The following is a 27,131-nucleotide window of genomic DNA, read 5'->3' as shown; positions in this document are numbered from 1 at the left end:
GAGGTTCCGCCTAACATTGGCATTTACTGTATGTGAAGCCTGACAGCTACCGACTACCTGTACAACAGACATGGACCCCAAATAGGGGCAGGGGGTTACTTATAAAAATACATAAAGAGAGAAACAGCAAGGGGTTAACCTCTAGGGGAGGGCTGCCCCACCCAAGTGATGGATCGCTGGAGCCGGATAGTGATGGGGCTCCTGTAGTATAATGACCGCACCAGGGATGTCGGGGGCCACACCTGCAGACGTTCTCCAGGCTGCTAAACCGAAAAGTACATGACAGACAGACTGGCAGCCCCCGGCATGGAGGTGACGGCGCCTGTGGGTGGTCACAGCTCTGGGGAGGGATACTCATTGTGGACGGGGGGATGGACACGACTTCAGGGGACATGTCCTGTGGGTGGTTACGGCTCTGGAGAGGGATACTCTTTGTGGACGGTCATGACTCTGGTGGTATGGACACGACTTTGGGGGACATGTTCTGTGGATGCTCACGGCTCTGGGGCGACGTGTCCTGTGGATGGTCACAGCTCTCGAGGGACACTAACTGTGGACGTTCATGACACTGGGAGAATGGTCACCGGGGGGATGTGTCCTGTGGATGGCCAGGGCTCCGATGGGACATGTCCTGTGGATGGTTACGGCTCTGGGGCGACGTGTCCTGTGGATGGTCACAGCTCTCGGGGGACACTCACTGTGGACGTTCATGACACTGGGAGAATAGTTACCAATGGGACATGTCCTGTGGATGGTCACGGCTCTGGGGGTGACGTCTCCGGTGGATAATCATGGTTATGGGACGACGTGTCCTGTGGATGGTTACGGCTATGGGGCGACATGTCCTGTGGATGGTCACGGCTATGGGGCGACATGTCCTGTGGATGGTCACGGCTCTAGGAGGACATCTCTCATGGATGGTCAGGGCTCCGAAGGGACATGTCCTGTGGATGGTCTCGGCTCTTGGAGGACATCTCTCATGGATGGTCAGGGCTCCGAAGGGACATGTCCTGTGGATGGTCTCGGCTCTTGGAGGACATCTCTCATGGATGGTCAGGGCTCCGAAGGGACATATCCTGTGGATGGTCACAGGTCTAGGAGGACATCTCTCATGAATGGTCAGGGCTCCGAAGGGACATATCCTGTGGATGGTCACGGCTCTAGGAGGACATGTCTCATGGATGGTCAGGGCTCCGATGGGACATATCCTGTGGATGGTCACAGGTCTAGGAGGACATCTCTCATGAATGGTCAGGGCTCCGATGGGACATGACCTGTGGATGGTCATGGCTCTAGGAGGACATGTCTTATGGATGGTCAGGGCTCTGGGGGACATGTCCTGTAGATGGTCACAGGTCTAGGAGGACATGTCTCATGAATGGTCAGGGCTCCGAAGAGACATATCCTGTGGATGCTCACGGCTCTAGGAGGACATCTCTCATGGATGGTCAGGGCTCTGGGGGACATGTCCTGTAGATGGTCACAGGTCTAGGAGGACATGTCTCATGGATGGTCAGGGCTCTGGGGGATGTGTCCTGTGGTTGTCACTTCTCTGCAGCCGTCCAATCTTCTGCTGAGACAATGATGGAGGCATCTACTGCAGGATTCCTGCGGCCCGGGATCAGCGATGCTACGTGGTGGGGGGGCTGTATATGTGACGTGGCGGCGGGTGCTAGTGAGCTGTGTCTTCTCTACACCCCTAACATTTTTGGATTATACAATATGACGTGCAGTTTGATTCCTCCTTCTAGGAGGGAGACGCTTGAGTGCTCCGATGTTTATTGGGGTTGATGGGGTGAGAGGAAGCTGTGGGCAAAACCCTCGAAACAAATTCCGTGTGGATCTAGAATGGAAGAAACAAAAATATTACAAGACTGATGCCTCCACCTCCAGACCTAAGAGGACACAGAGGATGGTGTATGGGTTGTTATGCTCCAGTCACATCCAGAGCTGCAGCGCTGTGGAGTGCACTATGGTTGGATTTGACTCACGGTCCACATGCCTTGTCACCTAAATTGTGTAAATGTGTCCGCAGTTAGCGGGCGGCTTGTGTAATTGTGTTTCTCCTGATAGAAGAAGCTGTCCGGATCATTGTGTACCCAGATAACTGTGTGACTACAGCTCCCGTCACGTTCTGTTTGGCAGGACAGGATATTTGTATAAGATTAAAGAGGCCTCACAGGTCACCTGGGGTGGAGCGTCCTCTGGCGGACCTCTGAATGTACAGGGGAGAAGCTACAGCAATGGTGGTCCCAGCCCACCGTCCACTCATTCTGCTCATTTATAGGGGGATGTTTAGTCTCTTCTCAAGATAGGTCATTAATATTTGATCACTGATGGTCCAACACCAGGTCCTGGTCCATGGTCAGTCCTGTGCGTGGAGCAGGTCATTAAAGGTTCCCACATAAGCGAGTTGTAGAGCGTTAGACATCTGCACAGCGTTGCCTTGTACGTGAAGTATAAATGTAAGGCAATCTCCACTAGTGACCCCATCTCCAACCATGGAGACCTCCCAGACATCCCACCCTCAGAAGACCATGTGCCGTGGAGGACCTGTGAGCTCTCACCTCCTTAGAACAGGCCGCAGTCCTTCAGGTTTTCTTTGATGATAATGTCTGTGACCGCGTCAAACACAAACTTGACGTTCTCTGTGTCGGTGGCGCAGGTCATGTGGCTGTAGATTTCCTTCACGTCTCGTCGCATGTTTAGCTCCAGGAACTGAGTCTTAATGTAGTTCCCGGCATCTTCATAGGTGTTTGGACCTGGATCACAACAAGAAAAATGACATGAAGGTGTGGGGTCATGATGGCAGCGTGGCCCCGTGGCCCCTTCCTTGCCCCTCACCATCATAGTCTGGGAAACAGATGCTCAAGTGGGCCTTTTTGATCTTCTCGGTGAAGACGTCTTTCTTGTTGAGGAAGAGTACGATGGAAGTGGTGGCAAAGTAGCGGTGGTTGCAGATACTGTTAAAGAGGTGCAAACTTTCGTGCATTCTATTCTGCAAGGAGAGAAAGAGAGCAGCATCTGGGGGGTTATCCACAAGGGTCCTACCACCATGACCACTTCCACCCACACGTGGTCGTGTGCAGGACTCTCGCGCTGTGGGGTCTTTTAAACGGTTTGGTCATTTATGGCGTCCTTTCATGGACACATCTAAAACCATCCTGTGTGTACGGGCCTGGGGTACGGGAGGGAGTGGTTGGGCTGACTACACACTTCAGAACACATGCACACTCTGCCGCTCCCTTCAGGCATGCATGTATGTAAGGGGAACAATCTGTGTAACATGTTTGGATCAGGACTTATAATCTGGTCATTTACCACTTCATCGTCCTCCACCAGGACCATATCGTACGCACTCAGGGCAGCAATGAAGATGATGCAGGTGACGCCTTCAAAGCAGTGGATCCACTTCTTGCGCTCGGATCGCTGTCCTCCCACATCAAACATCCTATAACAATGCCAAACATTGAGGGTCAACAAGGAACCCCCCAATAGTGGTTATCGGTGCCAGGGCTTGTATTCTGACCCGGGTGTCATCTGCCTATATTCTGTTCTATCACCTTCAATGTTGATAACCTACCTGAAATTGAGATCTTTGAGTCCAAATTGTGTTTCGATGATACCAGTGGTCTTCACTCTGGACCGGAGGACGTCCTGCTCTGTGGGAACATACCCTGGGGTAACCAGTCTTTCCAAGTCATTGAGATAACTGAAGAAGAAGAAGAAGAACCCATCAGGAATCCCCTGGACCTTTTTCATATACACAAATCAGCCAAAACATGAAACCACAGAAGATTGAGAAGAGGTGTAAGGAAACACAAGACAAGACACCTCACTATGTATAGGGGACCCCTGACCACTGCTGGCTATGATAGAAAGGTGTCAGGACACACAGGACATGGCAGCTCGCTGTGTATGGGGGATGTAGTCACAGAGGGGTCAGAGCGCCCATGCTGACCCCTGACCACTGCTGGCTATGATAGAAAGGTGTCAGGACACACCGGACATGGCAGCTCGCTGTGTATGGGGGGTGTAGTCACAGAGGGGTCAGAGCACCCATGCTGACCCCTGACCACTGCTGGCTATGATAGAAAGGTGTCAGGACACACAGGACATGGCAGCTCGCTGTGTATGGGGGTGTAGTCACAGAGGGGTCAGAGCACCCATGCTGACCCCTGACCACTGCTGGCTATGATAGAAAGGTGTCAGGACACAGGACATGGCAGCTCGCTGTGTATGGGGGTGTAGTCACAGAGGGGTCAGAGCACCCATGCTGACCCCTGACCACTGCTGGCTATGATAGAAAGGTGTCAGGACACACAGGACATGGCAGCTCGCTGTGTATGGGGGTGTAGTCACAGAGGGGTCAGAGCAGCCATGCTGACCCCTGACCACTGCTGGCTATGATAGAAAGGTGTCAGGACACAGGACATGGCAGCTCGCTGTGTATGGGGGGTGTAGTCACAGAGGGGTCAGAGCGCCCATGCTGACCCCTGACCACTGCTGGCTATGATAGAAAGGTGTCAGGACACACAGGACATGGCAGCTCGCTGTGTATGGGGGGTGTAGTCACAGAGGGGTCAGAGCAGCCATGCTGACCCCTGACCACTGCTGGCTATGATAGAAAGGTGTCAGGACACACAGGACATGGCAGCTCGCTGTGTATGGGGGTGTAGTCACAGAGGGGTCAGAGCGCCCATGCTGACCCCTGACCACTGCTGGCTATGATAGAAAGGTGTCAGGACACAGGACATGGCAGCTCGCTGTGTATGGGGGGTGTAGTCACAGAGGGGTCAGAGCGCTCATGCTGACCCCTGACCACTGCTGGCTATGATAGAAAGGTGTCAGGACACACAGGACATGGCAGCTCGCTGTGTATGGGGGGTGTAGTCACAGAGGGGTCAGAGCACCCATGCTGACCCCTGACCACTGCTGGCTATGATAGAAAGGTGTCAGGACACACAGGACATGGCAGCTCGCTGTGTATGGGGGGTGTAGTCACAGAGGGCTCAGAGCACCCATGCTGACCCCTGACCACTGCTGGCTATGATAGAAAGGTGTCAGGACACACAGGACATGGCAGCTCGCTGTGTATGGGGGTGTAGTCACAGAGGGGTCAGAGCACCCATGCTGACCCCTGACCACTGCTGGCTATGATAGAAAGGTGTCAGGACACAGGACATGGCAGCTCGCTGTGTATGGGGGTGTAGTCACAGAGGGGTCAGAGCACCCATGCTGACCCCTGACCACTGCTGGCTATGATAGAAAGGTGTCAGGACACACAGGACATGGCAGCTCGCTGTGTATGGGGGTGTAGTCACAGAGGGGTCAGAGCACCCATGCTGACCCCTGACCACTGCTGTCTATGATAGAAAGGTGTCAGTACACACAGGACATGGCAGCTCGCTGTGTATGGGGGGTGTAGTCACAGAGGGGTCAGAGCGCCCATGCTGACCCCTGACCACTGCTGGCTATGATAGAGAGGTGTCAGGACACAGGACATGGCGGCTCGCTGTGTATGGGGGGTGTAGTCACAGAGGGGTCAGAGCAGCCATGCTGACCCCTGACCACTGCTGGCTATGATAGAAAGGTGTCAGGACACAGGACAATGCAGCTCGCTGTGTATGGGGGGTGTAGTCACAGAGGGGTCAGAGCGCCCATGCTGACCCCTGACCACTGCTGGCTATGATAGAAAGGTGTCAGGACACACAGGACATGGCAGTTCGCTGTGTATGGGGGGTGTAGTCACAGAGGGGTCAGAGCAGCCATGCTGACCCCTGACCACTGCTGGCTATGATAGAAAGGTGTCAGGACACACAGGACATGGCAGCTCGCTGTGTATGGGGGTGTAGTCACAGAGGGGTCAGAGCGCCCATGCTGACCCCTGACCACTGCTGGCTATGATAGAAAGGTGTCAGGACACAGGACATGGCAGCTCGCTGTGTATGGGGGGTGTAGTCACAGAGGGGTCAGAGCGCTCATGCTGACCCCTGACCACTGCTGGCTATGATAGAAAGGTGTCAGGACACACAGGACATGGCAGCTCGCTGTGTATGGGGGGTGTAGTCACAGAGGGGTCAGAGCACCCATGCTGACCCCTGACCACTGCTGGCTATGATAGAAAGGTGTCAGGACACAGGACATGGCAGCTCGCTGTGTATGGGGGTGTAGTCACAGAGGGGTCAGAGCGCCCATGCTGACCCCTGACCTCTGCTGGCTATGATAGAGAGGTGTCAGGACACATAGGACATGGCAGCTCGCTGTGTATGGGGGGTGTAGTCACAGAGGGGTCAGAGCACCCATGCTGACCCCTGACCACTGCTGGCTATGATAGAAAGGTGTCAGGACACACAGGACATGGCAGCTCGCTGTGTATGGGGGGTGTAGTCACAGAGGGGTCAGAGCACCCATGCTGACCCCTGACCACTGCTGGCTATGATAGAAAGGTGTCAGGACACACAGGACATGGCAGCTAGCTGTGTATGGGGGTGTAGTCACAGAGGGGTCAGAGCTCCCATGCTGACCCCTGACCACTGCTGGCTATGATAGAAAGGTGTCAGGACACACAGGACATGGCAGCTCGCTGTGTATGGGGGGAGTAGTCACAGAGGGGTCAGAGCGCCCATGCTGACCCCTGACCACTGCTGGCTATGATAGAAAGGTGTCAGGACACACAGTACATGGCAGCTCGCTGTGTATGGGGGGTGTAGTCACAGAGGGGTCAGAGCCCCCATGCTGACCCCTGACCACTGCTGGCTATGATAGAAAGGTGTCAGGACACACAGGACATGGCAGCTCGCTGTGTATGGGGGGTGTAGTCACATAGGGGTCAGAGCGCCCATGCTGACCCCTGACCACTGCTGGCTATGATAGAAAGGTGTCAGGACACACAGAACATGGCAGCTCGCTGTGTATGGGGGGTGTAGTCACAGAGGGGTTAGAGCGCCCATGCTGACCCCTGACCACTGCTGGCTATGATAGAAAGGTGTCAGGACACAGAGGACATGGCAGCTCGCTGTGTATGGGGGTGTAGTCACAGAGGGGTCAGAGCGCCCATGCTGACCCCTGACCACTGCTGGCTATGATAGAAAGGTGTCAGGACACACAGGACATGGCAGCTCGCTGTGTATGGGGGGTGTAGTCACAGAGGGGTCAGAGCGCCCATGCTGACCCCTGACCACTGCTGGCTATGATAGAAAGGTGTCAGGACACACAGGACATGGCAGCTCGCTGTGTATGGGGGTGTAGTCACATAGGGGTCAGAGCACCCATGCTGACCCCTGACCACTGCTGGCTATGATAGAAAGGTGTCAGGACACACAGGACATGGCAGCTCGCTGTGTATGGGGGGTTTAGTCACAGAGGGGTCAGAGCGCCCATGCTGACCCCTGACCACTGCTGGCTATGATAGAAAGGTGTCAGGACACACAGGACATGGCAGCTCGCTGTGTATGGGGGGTGTAGTCACAGAGGGGTCAGAGCGCCCATGCTGACCCCTGACCACTGCTGGCTATGATAGAAAGGTGTCAGGACACAGAGGACATGGCAGCTCGCTGTGTATGGGGGGTGTAGTCACAGAGGGGTCAGAGCGCCCATGCTGACCTCTGACCACTGCTGGCTATGATAGAAAGGTGTCAGGACACACAGGACATGGCAGCTCGCTGTGTATGGGGGGTGTAGTCACAGAGGGGTCAGAGCACCCATGCTGACCCCTGACCACTGCTGGCTATGATAGAAAGGTGTCAGGACACACAGGACATGGCAGCTCAATGTGTATGGGGGGTGTAGTCACAGAGGGGTCAGAGCGCCCATGCTGACCCCTGACCACTGCTGGCTATGATAGAAAGGTGTCAGGACACACAGGACATGGCAGCTCGCTGTGTATGGGGGGTGTAGTCACAGAGGGGTCAGAGCGCCCATGCTGACCCCTGACCACTGCTGGCTATGATAGAAAGGTGTCAGGACATACAGGACATGGCAGCTCGCTGTGTATGGGGGGGTGTAGTCACAGAGGGGTCAGAGCACCCATGCTGACCCCTGACCACTGCTGGCTATGATAGAAAGGTGTCAGGACACACAGGACATGGCAGCTCGCTGTGTATGGGGGGTGTAGTCACAGAGAGGTCAGAGCGCCCATGCTGACCCCTGACCACTGCTGGCTATGATAGAAAGGTGTCAGGACACAGGACATGGCAGCTCGCTTTATATGGGGGGGTGTAGTCACAGAGGGGTCAGAGCACCCATGCTGACCCCTGACCACTGCTGGCTATGATAGAAAGGTGTCAGGACACAGGACATGGCAGCTCGCTCTGTATGGGGGGTGTAGTCACTGAGGGGTCAGAGTGCCGATGCTGACCCCTGACCACTGCTGGCTATGATAGAAAGGTGTCAGGACACAGGACATGGCAGCTCGCTTTATATGGGGGGGTGTAGTCACAGAGGGGTCAGAGCACCCATGCTGACCCCTGACCACTGCTGGCTATGATAGAAAGGTGTCAGGACACACAGGACATGGCAGCTCGCTGTGTATGGGGGTGTAGTCACAGAGGGGTCAGAGCGCCCATGCTGACCCCTGACCACTGCTGGCTATGATAGAAAGGTGTCAGGACACACAGGACATGGCAGCTCGCTGTGTATGGGGGGTGTAGTCACAGAGGGGTTAGAGCGCCCATGCTGACCCCTGACCACTGCTGGCTATGATAGAAAGGTGTCAGGACACACAGGACATGGCAGCTAGCTGTGTATGGGGGGTGTAGTCACAGAGGGGTCAGAGCGCCCATGCTGACCCCTGACCACTGCTGGCTATGATAGAAAGGTGTCAGGACACACAGGACATGGCAGCTCGCTGTGTATGGGGGATGTAGTCACAGAGGGGTCAGAGCGCCCATTCTGACCCCTGACCACTGCTGGCTATGATAGAAAGGTGTCAGGACACACAGGACATGGCAGCTCGCTGTGTATGGGGGGTGTAGTCACAGAGGGGACAGAGCACCCATGCTGACCCCTGACCACTGCTGGCTATGATAGAAAGGTGTCAGGACACACAGGACATGGCAGCTCGCTGTGTATGGGGGGTGTAGTCACAGAGGGGTCAGAGCACCCATGCTGACCCCTGACCACTGCTGGCTATGTTAGAAAGGTGTCAGGACACACAGGACATGGCAGCTCGCTGTGTATGGGGGGTGTAGTCACAGAGGGGTCAGAGCGCCCATGCTGACCCCTGACCACTGCTGGCTATGATAGAAAGGTGTCAGGACACACAGGACATGGCAGCTCGCTGTGTATGGGGGTGTAGTCACAGTGGGGTCAGAGTGCCCATGCTGACCCCTGACCACTGCTGGCTATGATAGAAAGGTGTCAGGACACAGGACATGTCAGCTCGCTGTGTATAGGGGTGTAGTCACAGAGGGGTCAGAGCACCCATGCTGATCCCTGACCACTGCTGGCTATGATAGAAAGGTGTCAGGACACACAGGACATGGCAGCTCGCTGTGTATGGGGGATGTAGTCACAGAGGGGTCAGAGCGCCCATGCTGACCCCTCACCACTGCTGGCTATGATAGAAAGGTGTCAGGACACACAGGACATGGCAGCTCGCTGTGTATGGGGGTGTAGTCACAGAGGGGTCAGAGCGCCCATGCTGACCCCTGACCACTGCTGGCTATGATAGAAAGGTGTCAGGACACAGAGGACATGGCAGCTCGCTATGTATGGGGGGTGTAGTCACAGAGGGGTCAGAGCACCCATGCTGACCCCTGACCACTGCTGGCTATGATAGAAAGGTGTCAGGACACACAGGACATGGCAGCTCGCTGTGTATGGAGGGTGTAGTCACAGAGGGGTAAGAGCGCCCATGCTAACCCCTGACCACTGCTGGCTATGATAGAAAGGTGTCAGGACACACAGGACATGGCAGCTCGCTGTGTATGGGGGGTGTAGTCACAGAGGGGTCAGAGCGCCCATGCTGACCCCTGACCACTGCTGGCTATGATAGAAAGGTGTCAGGACACAGAGGACATGGCAGCTCGCTGTGTATGGGGGGTGTAGTCACAGAGGGGTCAGAGCACCCATGCTGACCCCTGACTACTGCTGGCTATGATAGAAAGGTGTCAGGACACAGGACATGGCAGCTCGCTGTGTATGGAGGGTGTAGTCACAGAGGTGTCAGAGCACCCATGCTGACCCCTGACTACTACAGGCTATGATAGAAAGGTGTCAGGACACACAGGACATGGCAGCTCAATGTGTATGGGGGGTGTAGTCACAGAGGGGTCAGAGCGCCCATGCTGACCCCTGACCACTGCTGGCTATGATAGAAAGGTGTCAGGACACAGGACATGGCAGCTCGCTGTGTATGGAGGGTGTAGTCACAGAGGGGTCAGAGCACCCATGCTGACCCCTGACCACTGCTGACTATGATAGAAAGGTGTCAGGACACACAGGACATGGCAGCTCCCTGTGTATGGGGGGTGTAGTCACAGAGGGGTCAGAGCGCCCATGCTGACCCCTGACCACTGCTGGCTATGATAGAAAGGTGTCAGGACACACAGGACATGGCAGCTCGCTGTGTATGGGGGGTGTAGTCACAGAGGGGTCAGAGCACCCATGCTGACCCCTGACCCCTGCTGGCTATGATAGAAAGGTGTCAGGACACAGGACATGGCAGCTCGCTGTGTATGGAGGGTGTAGTCACAGAGGTGTCAGAGCACCCATGCTGACCCCTGACTACTACAGGCTATGATAGAAAGGTGTCAGGACACACAGGACATGGCAGCTCAATGTGTATGGGGGGTGTAGTCACAGAGGGGTCAGAGCGCCCATGCTGACCCCTGACCACTGCTGGCTATGATAGAAAGGTGTCAGGACACAGGACATGGCAGCTCGCTGTGTATGGAGGGTGTAGTCACAGAGGGGTCAGAGCACCCATGCTGACCCCTGACCACTGCTGACTATGATAGAAAGGTGTCAGGACACACAGGACATGGCAGCTCCCTGTGTATGGGGGGTGTAGTCACAGAGGGGTCAGAGCGCCCATGCTGACCCCTGACCACTGCTGGCTATGATAGAAAGGTGTCAGGACACACAGGACATGGCAGCTCGCTGTGTATGGGGGGTGTAGTCACAGAGGGGTCAGAGCACCCATGCTGACCCCTGACCACTGCTGGCTATGATAGAAAGGTGTCAGGACACACAGGACATGGCAGCTCGCTGTGTATGGGGGTGTAGTCACAGAGAGGTCAGAGCGCCCATGCTGACCCCAGACCACTGCTGGCTATGATAGAAAGGTGTCAGGACACACAGGACATGGCAGCTCGCTGTGTATGGGGGGTGTAGTCACAGAGAGGTCAGAGCACCCATGCTGACCCCTGACCACTGCTGGCTATGATAGAAAGGTGTCAGGACACACAGGACATGGCAGCTCGCTGTGTATGGGGGGTGTAATCACAGAGGGTTCAGAGCGCCCATGCTGACCCCTGACCACTGCTGGCTATGATAGAAAGGTGTCAGGACACACAGGACATGGCAGCTCGCTGTGTATGGGGGGTGTAGTCACAGAGGGGTCAGAGCACCCATGCTGACCCCTGACCACTGCTGGCTATGATAGAAAGGTGCCAGGACACAGAGGACATGGCAGCTCGCTGTGTATGGGGGGTGTAGTCACAGAGAGGTCAGAGCGCCCATGCTGACCCCTGACCACTGCTGGCTATGATAGAAAGGTGTCAGGACACACAGGACATGGCAGCTCGCTGTGTGTGGGGGGTGTAGTCACAGAGGGATCAGAGCACCCATGCTGACCCCTGACCACTGCTGGCTATGATAGAAAGGTGTCAGGACACACAGGACATGGCAGCTCGCTGTGTATGGGGGGTGTAGTCACAGAAGGGTCAGAGCACCCATGCTGACCCCTGACCACTGCTGGCTATGATAGAAAGGTGTCAGGACACAGGACATGGCAGCTCGCTGTGTATGGGGGGAGTAGTCACAGAGGGGTCAGAGCTCCCATGCTGACCCCTGACCACTGCTGGCTATGATAGAAAGGTGTCAGGACACACAGGACATGGCAGCTCGCTGTGTATGTGGGGTGTAGTCACAGAAGGGTCAGAGCGCCCATGCTGACCCCTGACCCCTGCTGGCTATGATAGAAAGGTGTCAGGACACACAGGACATGGCAGCTCGCTGTGTATGGGGGGTGTAGTCACAGAGGGGTCAGAGCACCCATGCTGACCCCTGACCACTGCTGGCTATGATAGAAAGGTGTCAGGACACACAGGACATGGCAGCTCGCTGTGTATGTGGGGTGTAGTCACAGAGGGGTCAGAGCACCCATGCTGACCCCTGACCACTGCTGGCTATGATAGAAAGGTGTCAGGACACACAGGACATGGCAGCTCGCTGTGTATGGGGGTGTAGTCACAGAGAGGTCAGAGCGCCCATGCTGACCCCTGACCACTGCTGGCTATGATAGAAAGGTGTCAGGACATGGCAGCTCGCTGTGTATGGGGGGTGTAGTCACAGAGGGGTCAGAGCGCCCATGCTGACCCCTGACCACTGCTGGCTATGATAGAAAGGTGTCAGGACACAGGACATGGCAGCTCGCTGTGTATGGGGGTGTAGTCACAGAGAGGTCAGAGCGCCCATGCTTACCCCTGACCACTGCTGGCTATGATAGAAAGGTGTCAGGACACAGGACATGGCAGCTTGCTGTGTATTGGGGGGGATGTAGTCACAGAGGGGTCAGAGAGCCCATGCTGACCCCTGACCACTGCTGGCTATGATAGAAAGGTGTCAGGACACAGGACATGGCAGCTCGCTGTGTATGGGAGGTGTAGTCACAGAGAGGTCAGAGCTCCCATGCTAACCCCTGACCACTGCTGGCTATGATAGAAAGGTGTCAGGACACACAGGACATGGCAGCTCGCTGTGTATGGGGGGTGTAGTCACAGAGGGGTCAGAGCACCCATGCTGACCCCTGACCACTGCTGGCTATGATAGAAAGGTGTCAGGACACACAGGACATAGCAGCTCGCTGTGTATGGGGGGTGTAGTCACAGAGGGGTCAGAGCGCCCATGCTGACCCCTGACCACTGCTGGCTATGATAGAAGGTGTCAGGACACACAGGACATGGCAGCTCACTGTGTATGGGGGGTGTAGTCACAGAGGGGTCAGAGCGCCCATGCTGACCCCTGACCACTGCTGGCTATGATAGAAAGGTGTCAGGACACAGGACATGGCAGCTCGCTGTGTATGGGGGGTGTAGTCACAGAGGGGTCAGAGCGCCCATGCTGACCCCTGACCACTGCTGGCTATGATAGAAAGGTGTCAGGACACAGGACATGGCAGCTCGCTGTGTATGGGGGGTGTAGTCACAGAGGGGTCAGAGCGCTCATGCTGACCCCTGACCACTGCTGGCTATGATAGAAAGGTGTCAGGGCACAGGACATGGCAGCTCGCTGTGTATGGGGGTGTAGTCACAGAGGGGTCAGAGCACCCATGCTGACCCCTGACCACTGCTGGCTATGATAGAAAGGTGTCAGGACACACAGGACATGGCAGCTCGCTGGGTGTAGTCACAGAGGGGATAGAGTATCCATGCTGACCCCTGACCTCTTCTGGTTATGTTAGAAAGGTCATCTCATAGGTTTCAGGTTGTACTGGATCTGCTGCTGATAGTCTAGTGGCTCGGGGCAGCTCTTCAGGGTTAATGCCGCCATAGGGTCAGAGGTGATTTTACTGCATGACATATCAGGCAGATATATTAGGAGACCACCCTTCAGGCAGATCAGGTGGTCCGCGTGTGGCCCCCAGTAATGACTTACTATCCTGCTGAATCGTTCAGCTGATATTCGGATGCGCGATCGAAGCAAGCCTTGATCCCCGTGTCCTTCCACAGCCGTCCTATGATGTCGGACATCTCTTTGGGCATGGTCCCCTCGTCAATGGTGTCTGCCAGGTGCATGAGTTTTCGTGCATCATCCTAAAGATGAGAGACAGTGGTGACCCCTCATTGTACTGGCCGGCAGTGGACCCCCTACAGGGTCAGTGGTGTTCTTCTCACCTGTCGGGCAGGGTCACCGTACTGGATGTTCAGTGTGTTCATGGCTCTGACAATGGCCAACATGGACTGAAGCGTGTTACCATAGATGATGGCGATGAACTCCAGGCATTCTTCAAGGGAGTAACCATCCTGATGGATAATTCTGTAGAGAATGGAGTCATTACACAGGAGATGGAGAGAACTAGTCATAAATGGATGGATACATAGATGGATGGATGGATGGGTAGACATATGGATGGATGGATGGATGGATGAGTAGATAGATGTATGGATGAGTAGATAGATGTATGGATGAGTAGATAGATGTATGGATGAGTAGATAAATGGATGGATGAGTAGATAAATGGATGAATGAGTAGATAAATGGATGGATGGATACATAGATGGATGGATACATGGATACATAGATGGATGGATGAGTAGATAAATGGATGGATGAGTAGATAAATGGATGGATGGATACATAGATGGATGGATGGGTAGGTAGATGGATGGATACAAAGATAGATGGATGGATGGATACATAGATGGATGGATGGGTAGGTAGATGGATGGATACATAGATGGATGGATAGATACATAGATGGATGGATGGGTAGGTAGATGGATGGATACATAGATAGATGGATGGATGGATACATAGATAAATGGATGGATGGATACATAGATGGATGGATGGGTAGGTAGATGGATGGATACATAGATAGATGGATGGATGGATACATAGATAAATGGATGGATGGATGGATACATAGATGGGTGGATGGGTAGGTAGATGGATGGATACATAGATAGATGGATGGGTAGGTAGATGGATGGATGGGTACATAGGTGGATGGATAGATAGAAAGGTGATACAGGATGGATGGGTAGACAGATGGATAGATAGTCAGATGGGTAGATAGATGGATACATGGATGGATGGGTTGATAGATTGATGGATGGATGAATACATCGATGGATGGATGGGTAGACGTATGGATGGATGGATGAGTAGATAGATGGATGGATAAGTAGATAAATGGATGGATACATGGATGGATGGATACATAGATGGATGGGTTGATTGATGGATGGATGGGTAGATGGATGGATATGTAGATAGATGGATGGATGAGTAGATAAATGGATGGATACATAGATGGATGGATGGATACATGGATGGATGGGTATGTAGATGGATGGATGGATACATAGATGGATGGATGGATGGATACATAGATGGATGGATGGGTACATAGGTGGACGGATAGATAGAAAGATGATACAGGATGGATGAGTAGATAGATGGATGGATGAGTAGATAAATGGATGGATGGATGAATACATGGATGGATGGGTAGGTACATGAATGGATGGGTACATAGATTGATGGATACATGGATGGATGGATAAATGGATGGATGGGTAGGTAGATAGATGGGTGGATGGGTACATAGGTGGATGGATGGGTACATAGGTGGACGGATAGATAGAAAGATGATACAGGATGGATGAGTAGATAGATGGATGGATGAGTAGATAAATGGATGGATGAATACATGGATGGATGGGTAGGTACATGGATGGATGGATACATAGATGGATGGATGAATACATGGATGGATGGATACATAGGTGGATGGGTAGATAGATAGATGGATGGATACATAGGTGGATCAGTAGATAGATGGATGGATACATGGATGGATGGATAGGTAGATGGATGGATGGATACATAGATAAATAGATGGGTAGATGGATGGGTAGAAAGATGGATAGATGGATGGATGGATACATAGATGGATGGATGGGTAGATAGATGGATGGATGGATGGATACATAGATGGATTGATAGATAGATAGAAAGATGATGCATGGATGGATAGGTAGACAGATGGATAGATAGACAGATGGATGGATGGATACATAGATGGATGGATGGGTAGACATATGGATGGGTGGATGAGTAGATAGATGGATGGATGAGTAGATAAATGGATGGATACATGGATGGATGGGTAGGTAGATGGATGGACAGATAGGTGGATGGATGGGTACATAGATGGATGGATAGATAGAAAGATGATGCATGGATGGATAGATAGATAGACAGATGGATAGATACATAGATGGATAGATACATAGATGGATGGATACATAGATGGATGGATGGGTAGACGTATGGATGGATGGATGGATGGGTAGATGGATGGATATATGGATGGAGGGATAGATAGATAGATAGATGGATGGATGAGGCGTGTGTTGTACTCACTTCATCTGTTTTACGATGGTGCTTTTTCCCGATTCTCCGGCTCCTGGAACATTGAGAATAGGAAAATGTCAGATACATCTGGGGGATAATTCAGTCTCCATTTGGGCCACATTGTACATTGTGCCTGGTACCATCTTTGTTATGTTTTAGACACTCTCCGCGCTGTTTTTGACAAGTGGGGGTGGCTTTGTGGGAAGGGGTGTGTCCTACTTGGCTTAAAATGAATCAAAATGTAAAGTAGAATAGAAGGAGTGAAGTTATTACCGAGTGTAAGCTGTGATCTCTGCGCCGCCCTTGTGTTTGGGTTAATCTTAGGATTTGGCTTCTCAGGATGGAGCGGGTTTAATGGGATAGAAGAAATGCATTATATAGTGACAGGGGGGGTTATAGGGGGGTGTCCTCTGTAATTCTGTATCATTTCTGCGCCCATTGCCTTCTATGGGGGACGTGTGTACGGCCAGAAGCCTGCGGCTGTACATGTGTCCCCCATACAGTGGTGTGAACGCCGCCTGAGGCAGATTTTTAACCCTTTGAACGCTGCATAGTAATTAAAACAAAATGGAGGTGAGATTCCGAATTGTCTCATTTTGTCGGTTATACTTTCTTTTAGCCCTAAAATTTACACATTTCCAAAAAATAAAAAGAGAAAACCCATCTTAAAATGTGTTATGTAATTTCTTCTGAGTATGGAGCCCCCCCCCCCCCACATGTGGCTGTTACCTGTAGTGGGGGGCACAGCGCTGCGCAGGGGGGAAGGAGCGCCCTGCAGTTCTGTCCTATAGACATTGAGCCCTTTTGTAGGATATAAAGTCGTAGTTTTCCCATTATTGGGGTCTTGTGGGGGAAATTATTTTGCGGGATGAGACGCATTTTCCAGGGATACCATTTTGGGGTTGCTATACCCTAATGTACAAAACATAATGGGGCTCATTTACTAAGAGTCGCGCTGGACTTTTGTCGGACTGGGGTTGTGGCGCATGCGCTGCTTCCATGCGACACAAATTAGGACTGATTCGGACCGAGCGCGGTTTAACATTCAAATTGTGTCTTCTCTTCCTGAAACTGCACGGGGGGCGTTAATGGGGCCAAGTTAAATGCTGTGGTCGCGCTGACATTGGCATTTAACAGGTTAAACACCCAAGATTGAAGATCTGTGTTTTATGATGCCGGCATCAGCTCTGCGTCCAATATATCGGATTGTGAGCGTTACAGCCCAGCGTCCTTTAGATCGGATGAAGGAGATGATATTGGAAGTGCAGGAGGTCACGGACTCATCTTCTTCTTGGATCCACAGCTTGTAATCGAGCCCAGAGCCCCTGAGGCTCATTTCCATAATTTTTAATCCCTTTTTCTTGTAAAAACCAGGATCCTGCCAGAGGGGGCGCTCACCAGTATGTCAGTGTCAGCGCTTGGTTTACAATCCTTCATCCTGGTGGTAGATTTCCTTTAAAGCTGTCTACAACCCTCATGGCTTCCCCTAGGAGCGGGATCCTGGTGAGATCTCTCCAGGGACGCAGACAGGGTGGGGGAAGACTCCCAAATACTCCACTAACTGCAGAATCCTCTGCTCCCCTCCACCAGAGATGATTGACCAAGAATCCCCAGCGTGGAGGAAGCGGTGGCTCCATAACGAGACCCCCGGATGGTTATGGAAAGGTTCCCCTATTGTCTGTTCGGATCATAGTTAAATGGGGATGAGATGTCCTAGGGGCTGAGGAGTCCTGTGTTGCCCGGGTCGGTTCTGTTGTACCTAATCCTTGCTCTCGGTGTCGATAAGAATCTCATCTTTCACTAGTTTGATGGAGTCCTTGTAACCTGAGGGATTCCTGGAATATCCCAGTCTGCAGAGCTATTCCTGGAGCCACATGACGTCCATCCAAGCAATCGCCATGGGGTCCATTATACACAGAAGGGAGGACGCTGGTGTGGACAAAGCCTAATGACTGCCTTCAGACACTTCAGTCCTGCTTCGTTCTGGTGGGGTTAAGGATCAGACATGTTGAAGCACCACATGCCCCATTCTGGAGGATCTGGGACATGTCTTACACTTTGCGTTTCTGTTGGGATTGGCATCTCCTCGTGTATCACACATGACGCGTCGGGCTCCGCGTGACACCATTGGAAACCCAAGAAGGTTCTATGTAGTATACGGGTAGATTCTATAGGTGACACTACAAGGTATAATGAGCTGAGATTACTGGCCCAAGGTGTCTCCTCCATAACATGGGGCGGCTCGGCCTGTAATCTGTGTGTAAACCAGGAGCTAAGCAGAGGATTAGAGTCCTAACCCAAATCTCCCAGACTAAGGAATGAACACCGGGGGGCACAAACTATAGGACGGGGGCAGATACCGAACAACGCAACCAGAAGCCGCACGGGGAAGGAGGATACAAAGGACATTACATATAACACAAAGATTAAGAGGAGCTCCATAGACATGAGGGGGATACAAAATATATATCCGACAGATAAGAGGGGGATACAAAATATATATCCGACAGATAAGAGGGGGATACAAAATATACATCCGATAGATAAGAGGGGGATACAAAATATACATCCGATAGATAAGAGGGGGATACATCAGATATATAAGAGGGGGATACACCGGATGGATAAGAGGGGGATACACCGGATAGATAAGAGGGGGATACACCGGATAGATAAGAGGGGGATACACCGGATAGATAAGAGGGGGATACACCGGATAGATAAGAGGGGGATACATCAGATATATAAGAGGGGGATACACCGGATAGATAAGAGGGGGATACACCGGATAGATAAGAGGGGGATACACCGGATGGATAAGAGGGGGATACATCGGATGGATAAGAGGGGGATACATCGGATAGATAAGAGGGGGATACACCGGATGGATAAGAGGGGGATACACCGGATAGATAAGAGGGGGATACACCGGATAGATAAGAGGGGGATACACCGGATGGATAAGAGGGGGAGACATCGGATAGATAAGAGGGGGATACATCGGATGGATAAGAGGGGGAGACATCGGATGGATAAGAGGGGGAGACATCCGATAGATAAGAGGGGGAGACATCCGATAGATAAGAGGGGGATACATCGGATGGATAAGAGGGGGATACACCGGATGGATAAGAGGGGGATACACCGGATAGATAAGAGGGGGAGACACCGGATAGATAAGAGGGGGATACACCGGATGGATAAGAGGGGGATACACCGGATGGATAAGAGGGGGATACACCGGATAGATAAGAGGGGGATACATCGGATGGATAAGAGGGGGATACATCGGATGGATAAGAGGGGGAGACATCGGATAGATAAGAGGGGGATACACCGGATGGATAAGAGGGGGATACAAAATATATATCTGATAGATAAGAGGGGGATACATCGGATAGATAAGAGGGGGACACATCGGATGGATAAGAGGGGGATACATCGGATAGATAAGAGGGGGATACATCGGATGGATAAGAGGGGGATACATCGGATAGATAAGAGGGGGACACATCGGATGGATAAGAGGGGGATACATCGGATGGATAAGAGGGGGATACATCGGATGGATAAGAGGGGGATACATCGGATAGATAAGAGGGGGATACATCGGATAGATAAGAGGGGGATACACCGGATGGATAAGAGGGGGATACATCAGATATATAAGAGGGGGATACACCGGATGGATAAGAGGGGGATACACCGGATGGATAAGAGGGGGATACATCGGATGGATAAGAGGGGGATACACCGGATGGATAAGAGGGGGATACATCGGATGGATAAGCGGGGGAGACATCGGATAGATAAGAGGGGGATACATCGGATAGATAAGAGGGGGATACACCGGATAGATAAGAGGGGGATACATCGGATAGATAAGAGGGGGATACACCGGATAGATAAGAGGGGGATACACCGGATAGATAAGAGGGGGATACACCGGATAGATAAGAGGGGGATACACCGGATAGATATGAGACGAGATATTGGGTAAATAGGAGAAGCTCGATAGAAAGGTGTAACATCCATGAGATGAGAGATGAACAGGAGACGCTGGATGGATATGAGGGAGATATAACAAGGAGATGGAGTGGGGGGGGGGGTAGATTTTGGATATATTTGACATGAATATTGGTTACCTATGAGACTGATACAAAAGTGTAAGTTATATGAGAGCGATAGATGATGGATGGATGACCTGATATGAGATGAGTGAACACCCGACATAACAAGGATAGACAAGATGTCGGGAAATACAAATAGATTTGGCCACAAGTTGATACATTGGGGCAGATTTACTTACCTGGTCCAGTTGCGATCCTGCGGTGCGTTATACGACAAGGATTCAGGTCCGGTGCAATTCACTGACATTGTGCGCCCGAGTTCCTGCATCCATCGTTTCTGCCCCGGGGTCCGCCGGAGTTCCCCTTCTTCGTCCCGGTGCATGTGAGTGCTTGATCTTGCGACACAAATCCTTTTTTAAATTCCACGGTTTGTCCGAATCTGTCGGGTTGTCTGACGGCCACGCCCCCTCCCATTTCTGTTGTGTGCAAGCCAGCACCGATTTGAATTTGATCGGGAAACCTGACGAAAGTGCGGCTGCGGAGCCCTTAGTAAATGAGCCCCATTGTGTTGGATGTATCAGTATTGAGGCTCTACGTGCAGAGTGCGGCAGATTATTGAACACCGGAGCGTGGGCGAGTGATTATGTCCGGGCTTCTGCCATGAATGTGGCCACCGGTGCGAATCATCACCACAACCTCCCGTGACACAAAACTGATCCCAACGCTTCATACATACACGTGCACCTGCGGCGCCGGTATCGCTGGATCCAATTATCGCACTCACCCAGTAGGAGAAGCTTGACCGTCCTGGCGTCCTTCTCCGCATCTTCCTTCAGCTTCTTCTCCAGTTCCCGGGAATGCTTCTCCTCGGCGCTGGCTCCGGCTCCCATGTTTTATGTTTCCCAAGGTGGAAGAGTCGGCAGTGGAGAAGGCTGGTGCCTCGGGCGTCCTCCTTACAGGGGGATATGTGACCACCACCAGGACTGCCGGAGGAATGACTCCTGTCCCCCTGCCCTCCTTCCAAATCTCATCTGCTCTAATTCTCAATAGGATTTTACAGCCATAACTTGTCACGTGCCTCCCCGGGGCCTATCGTAGCCAAGGACAGGTAAAGGGGTGACACAGGTGTGAGTGTTGCTGAGCTCAGCGATAACCCCTCACAGAAGTTGTCTTATCCAGGGAAGAGGTTTATCTTAAATCTCTGTATACGCTGAGTCCAGGGAGGAAAGACTTACATTGATCCTACTGTATCCTGGAGCTTCACCAACACGTCTACAAATAGAGCTGTAGTATGGGGATACACAATACACACATATACACACATGGCAGCTCTGTACACATTACACACATGGGAGGTCTGTACACATTACACACATATACACACATGGGAGGTCTGTACACATTACACACATGACAGCTCTGTACACATTACACACATATACACACATGGCAGCTCTGTACACATTACGCACATATACACACATGGGAGGTCTGTACACATTACACACATGGCAGCTCTGTACACATTACACACATGACAGCTCTGTACACATTACACACATATACACACATGGGAGGTCTGTACACATTACACACATGGCAGCTCTGTACACATTACACACATGGCAGCTCTGTACACATTACACACATATACACACATGGGAGGTCTGTACACATTACACACATATACACACATGGGAGGTCTGTACACATTATACACATGGCAGCTCTGTACACATTACACACATATACACACATGGCAGCTCTGTACACATTACACACATGGGAGGTCTGTACACATTACACACATGGGAGCTCTGTACACATTACACACATGGGAGGTCTGTACACATTACACACATATACACACATGGGAGGTCTGTACACATTACACACATGGCAGCTCTGTACACATTACACACATGGGAGGTCTGTACACATTACACACATGGCAGCTCTGTACACATTACACACATGGCAGCTCTGTACACATTACACACATATACACACATGACAGCTCTGTACACATTACACACATGGCAGCTCTGTACACATTACACACATGGCAGCTCTGTACACATTACACACATATACACACATGGGAGGTCTGTACACATTACACACATGGCAGCTATGTACACATTACACACATATACACACATGACAGCTCTGTACACATTACACACATATACACACATGGGAGGTCTGTACACATTACACACATGGGAGGTCTGTACACATTACACACATGGCAGCTATGTACACATTACACACATATACACACATGACAGCTCTGTACACATTACACACATATACACACATGGGAGGTCTGTACACATTACACACATGGCAGCTCTGTACACATTACACACATGACAGCTCTGTACACATTACACACATGGCAGCTCTGTACACATTACACACATATACACACATGGCAGCTCTGTACACATTACACACCTATACACACATGGCAGCTCTGTACACATTACACACATATACACACATGGGAGGTCTGTACACATTACACACATATACACACATGGGAGGTCTGTACACATTACACACATGGCAGCTCTGTACACATTACACACATGGCAGCTCTGTACACATTACACACATGGCAGCTCTGTACACATTACGCACATATACACACATGGGAGGTCTGTACACATTACACACATGGCAGCTCTGTACACATTACACACATGGCAGCTATGTACACATTACACACATGGGAGGTCTGTACACATTACACACATATACACACATGGGAGGTCTGTACACATTACACACATATACACACATGACAGCTATGTACACATTACACACATATACACACATGACAGCTCTGTACACATTACACACATATACACACATGGCAGCTCTGTACACATTACACACATGGCAGCTATGTACACATTACACACATATACACACATGACAGCTCTGTACACATTACACACATATACACACATGGGAGGTCTGTACACATTACACACATGGCAGCTCTGTACACATTACACACATATACACACATGGGAGGTCTGTACACATTACACACATGGCAGCTCTGTACACATTACACACATATACACACATGACAGCTCTGTACACATTACACACATATACACACATGGGAGGTCTGTACACATTACACACATGGCAGCTCTGTACACATTACACACATGGCAGCTCTGTACACATTACACACATATACACACATGGCAGCTCTGTACACATTACGCACATATACACACATGGGAGGTCTGTACACATTACACACATGGCAGCTCTGTACACATTACACACATATACACACATGGGAGGTCTGTACACATTACACACATGACAGCTCTGTACACATTACACACATATACACACATGACAGCTCTGTACACATTACACACATATACACACATGGGAGGTCTGTACACATTACACACATGGCAGCTCTGTACACATTACACACATGGGAGGTCTGTACACATTACACACATGGCAGCTCTGTACACATTACACACATGGGAGGTCTGTACACATTACACACATGGGAGGTCTGTACACATTACACACATGGCAGCTCTGTACACATTACACACATGGCAGCTCTGTATACATTACACACATATACACACATGGCAGCTCTGTACACATTACGCACATATACACACATGGGAGGTCTGTACACATTACGCACATATACACACATGGGAGGTCTGTACACATTACACACATGGCAGCTCTGTACACATTACACACATGGCAGCTCTGTACACATTACACACATGACAGCTCTGTACACATTACACACATATACACACATGGCAGCTCTGTACACATTACGCACATATACACACATGGGAGGTCTGTACACATTACACACATGGCAGCTCTGTACACATTACACACATGGCAGCTCTGTACACATTACACACATATACACACATGACAGCTCTGTACACATTACACACTTGGCAGCTCTGTACACATTACACACATATACACACATGACAGCTCTGTACACATTACACACATGGCAGCTCTGTACACATTACACACATGGCAGCTCTGTACACATTACACACATATACACACATGACAGCTCTGTACACATTACACACATATACACACATGGCAGCTCTGTACACATTACACACCTATACACACTTTCTGTAACACCGGGGATTTGGAGCCCAGTGGTTCATTTATTAAGCCCTGAATCTGGATTTGTGGACCAACAAATCGCTTCATTGGGAGCAGTTTCTAATTAGTAAAAGTTAATTCAGAAAGTTCCAGAGACAAGGACCCACAACACCAGGTCACTGACTATTCCGCCATTAGTGTGATTTTATACATTATAAGACCTTCCTCCCACCATTCCAATATACAGTTGTGGGGGTTCATCACAGCCGCTCATGCATCAGCCTATAATAGCACCACCGCCGCTCCGCCCAACTCCCCGCTAGCCGTGCCCACCCTCCGGCGTATGATACCCCCACCGTGCCCCCCTCCAGCATATGACAGCCCTGTCGCTGCTCCGGCCCACTCCCTGCTAGCCGTGCCCACCCTCCGGCGTATGATACCCCCACCGTGCCCCCCTCCAGCATATGACAGCCCCGTCGCTGCTCCGGCCCACTCCCCGCTAGCCGTGCCCACCCTCCGGCGTATGATACCCCCACCGTGCCCCCCTCCAGCATATGACAGCCCCGTCACTGCTCCGGCCCACTCCCCGCTAGCCGTGCCCACCCTCCGGCGTATGATACCCCCACTGTGCCCCCCTCCAGCATATGACAGCCCCGTCGCTGCTCCGGCCCACTCCCTGCTAGCCGTGCCCACCCTCCGGCGTATGATACCCCCACCGTGCCCCCCTCTAGCATATGACAGCCCCGTCGCTGCTCCGGCCCACTCCCCGCTAGACGTGCCCACCCTCCGGTGTATGATACCCCCACCGTGCCCCCCTCCAGCATATGACAGCCCTGTCGCTGCTCCGGCCCACTCCCTGCTAGCCGTGCCCACCCTCCGGTGTATGATACCCCCACCGTGCCCCCCTCTAGCATATGACAGCCCTGTCGCTGCTCCGGTCCACTCCCCACTAGCCGTGCCCACCCTCTGGCATATGACCACACTGCTGCTGCTCTGGCACAGCCAGATACATCCAGAAACTCCGTCCCACTCCCCGCTAGCCTTGCCCACCCTCTGGCGTATGACAGCCCCGTCGCTGATCCAGCGCAGCCGGATACATCAAGAAGCTTCCCACCCACTCCCCGCTAGCATCCCACCCACCTGCCGGCTGTGCCCCCTCTTCATGCCACCTCCACATCCACCAGTTGGCGGAAAGGGAAAAATAATCGTAAAAGCTAGCAATAAACTTTCGTGGTGCGGAGGCCCTGATGTAGACCCCCATAATTTGTATGTATGAAACCCTTTTTCTAGGCATGACGCCCCGGATTTCGTGGTGAACCATGCCTTGAGACCTACAACTTTCAACGCTCCAGAGAATGGCTACAGAAGATTTTCCCACGAGCTGGTGTCTACCAGAGAACAGTCCGCAATCCTGAAGGAAGAAGGGTAACAGAGGACGATTGTCTGTCCATGTGTCCACTGGTAACATCGGGAAGTAAGAGTTCTCCCTACAGGGACTTTGCCAGTTAAAGGGGTTTTCCCACGAACTAAAGTTAGGCCCTGTCAGGGCTCGGGGTTAGTGAACGCCCTGGACCACCGGAGACAATGAAACAAGCCGACACCTGGGACCGGAATCTAAGTGGCACCTGGTCTTCACCAGAGCCCGCCGCAAAGCAGGATGGTCTTGCTGTGGCATGGTGCCACCAGGTTGTTCCACAGGTGCAACTTGTCCCCGGTGGCAGCCAAGGTCCAGCTACAGGAACGCTAGGCAATCTCATGGGCGAGGACAGGCAGATAATCAGGACAGGTGGCAATGGTGAAGAATCGGGAACGTAGCAGGAGGTCAAGGCTGGCAGCGAAGGAGCAAGGTCAGGGTCAAGTCCAAAGTCACAACAGAAGGTCAGGATACGAGGAATACGCAGAGGAAGCTTTCTCAATGGCATATAGCTCAAAGATCCCCCGGTGGGTTCCTGGGAGAAGCCGGCTTTTCAAGAATCCCAGGAGTAGCTAGCGTCAAACAGCGGCGCTCTGGCCCTTCAAATCTGCGAGTGCCGGCGCATACGCCCTAGGGAGTAGGAACACACGCGCTGGCCAGCTGGGATGGGTGCAGGAAGAGGGAAACATGAATGAGCCAGGGACTGGGCGCCGCCACGGATTGTGTGTCTGCGATCCGATACGTGGATCGCAGGGACACCTGTGACAGTTCCCCTCCTTCGGCCTCCCCCTCTTCTTGGTCTGGAGAATTTTTTGTAGGAGGCCACGGTCCAGAATATTGCAGGATCTCTTCTCAGGCCCGAACCCCTTCCAGTCAACAAGGAAAAACCGCTTACCCCTCACGGTCTTCATGTCCAGTACCTCCTTAACTTCGTAGATGTCCGTGGAGTCAGCCTCTGGAGCAGGAGGAGGAGATTGCTGTGAGAAGCAGTTCAAGATGACAGGTTTCAGGAGGGAGACATGGAAGGAGTTTGGGATGGGCATTGTAGGAGGAAGGCGGAGTTTATACGCTTGATCACCTCAAAAGGTCAGATAAAACGGGGACCAAGCTTGTAGCTAGGTATCTTCAGCCGGACGTATCTGGAAGATAACCACACCTTGTCACCCGGAGAGAAGACAGGAGGAGTCTTACGC

General features: G+C 51.9%; 1 protein-coding gene across 1 annotated transcript; it reads right to left on the bottom strand.

Annotated features, from left to right (window-relative positions):
• Positions 1 to 21,417, bottom strand: LOC140105267 (guanine nucleotide-binding protein G(t) subunit alpha). The gene is made up of 9 exons (XM_072129220.1): positions 21,163 to 21,417; positions 16,318 to 16,360; positions 14,061 to 14,202; positions 13,822 to 13,979; positions 3,584 to 3,712; positions 3,322 to 3,451; positions 2,845 to 2,998; positions 2,568 to 2,762; positions 1 to 1,843 (listed from the first exon to the last, which is right to left on the bottom strand). Exons 1-8 carry the CDS (start codon positions 21,266 to 21,268, stop codon positions 2,572 to 2,574), a joined length of 1,053 nt encoding a protein of 350 aa, XP_071985321.1. The 5' UTR covers positions 21,269 to 21,417; the 3' UTR covers positions 1 to 1,843; positions 2,568 to 2,571.
• Positions 21,418 to 27,131: the final 5,714 nt, after the last annotated feature.

This window comes from Engystomops pustulosus, chromosome 10 (genome assembly GCF_040894005.1).
Source record: "Engystomops pustulosus chromosome 10, aEngPut4.maternal, whole genome shotgun sequence".
Taxonomy (NCBI): domain Eukaryota; kingdom Metazoa; phylum Chordata; class Amphibia; order Anura; family Leptodactylidae; genus Engystomops; species Engystomops pustulosus.
Note: the sequence above shows the minus strand (reverse complement) of the source record. Positions and strands in the feature narration are given on the sequence as shown.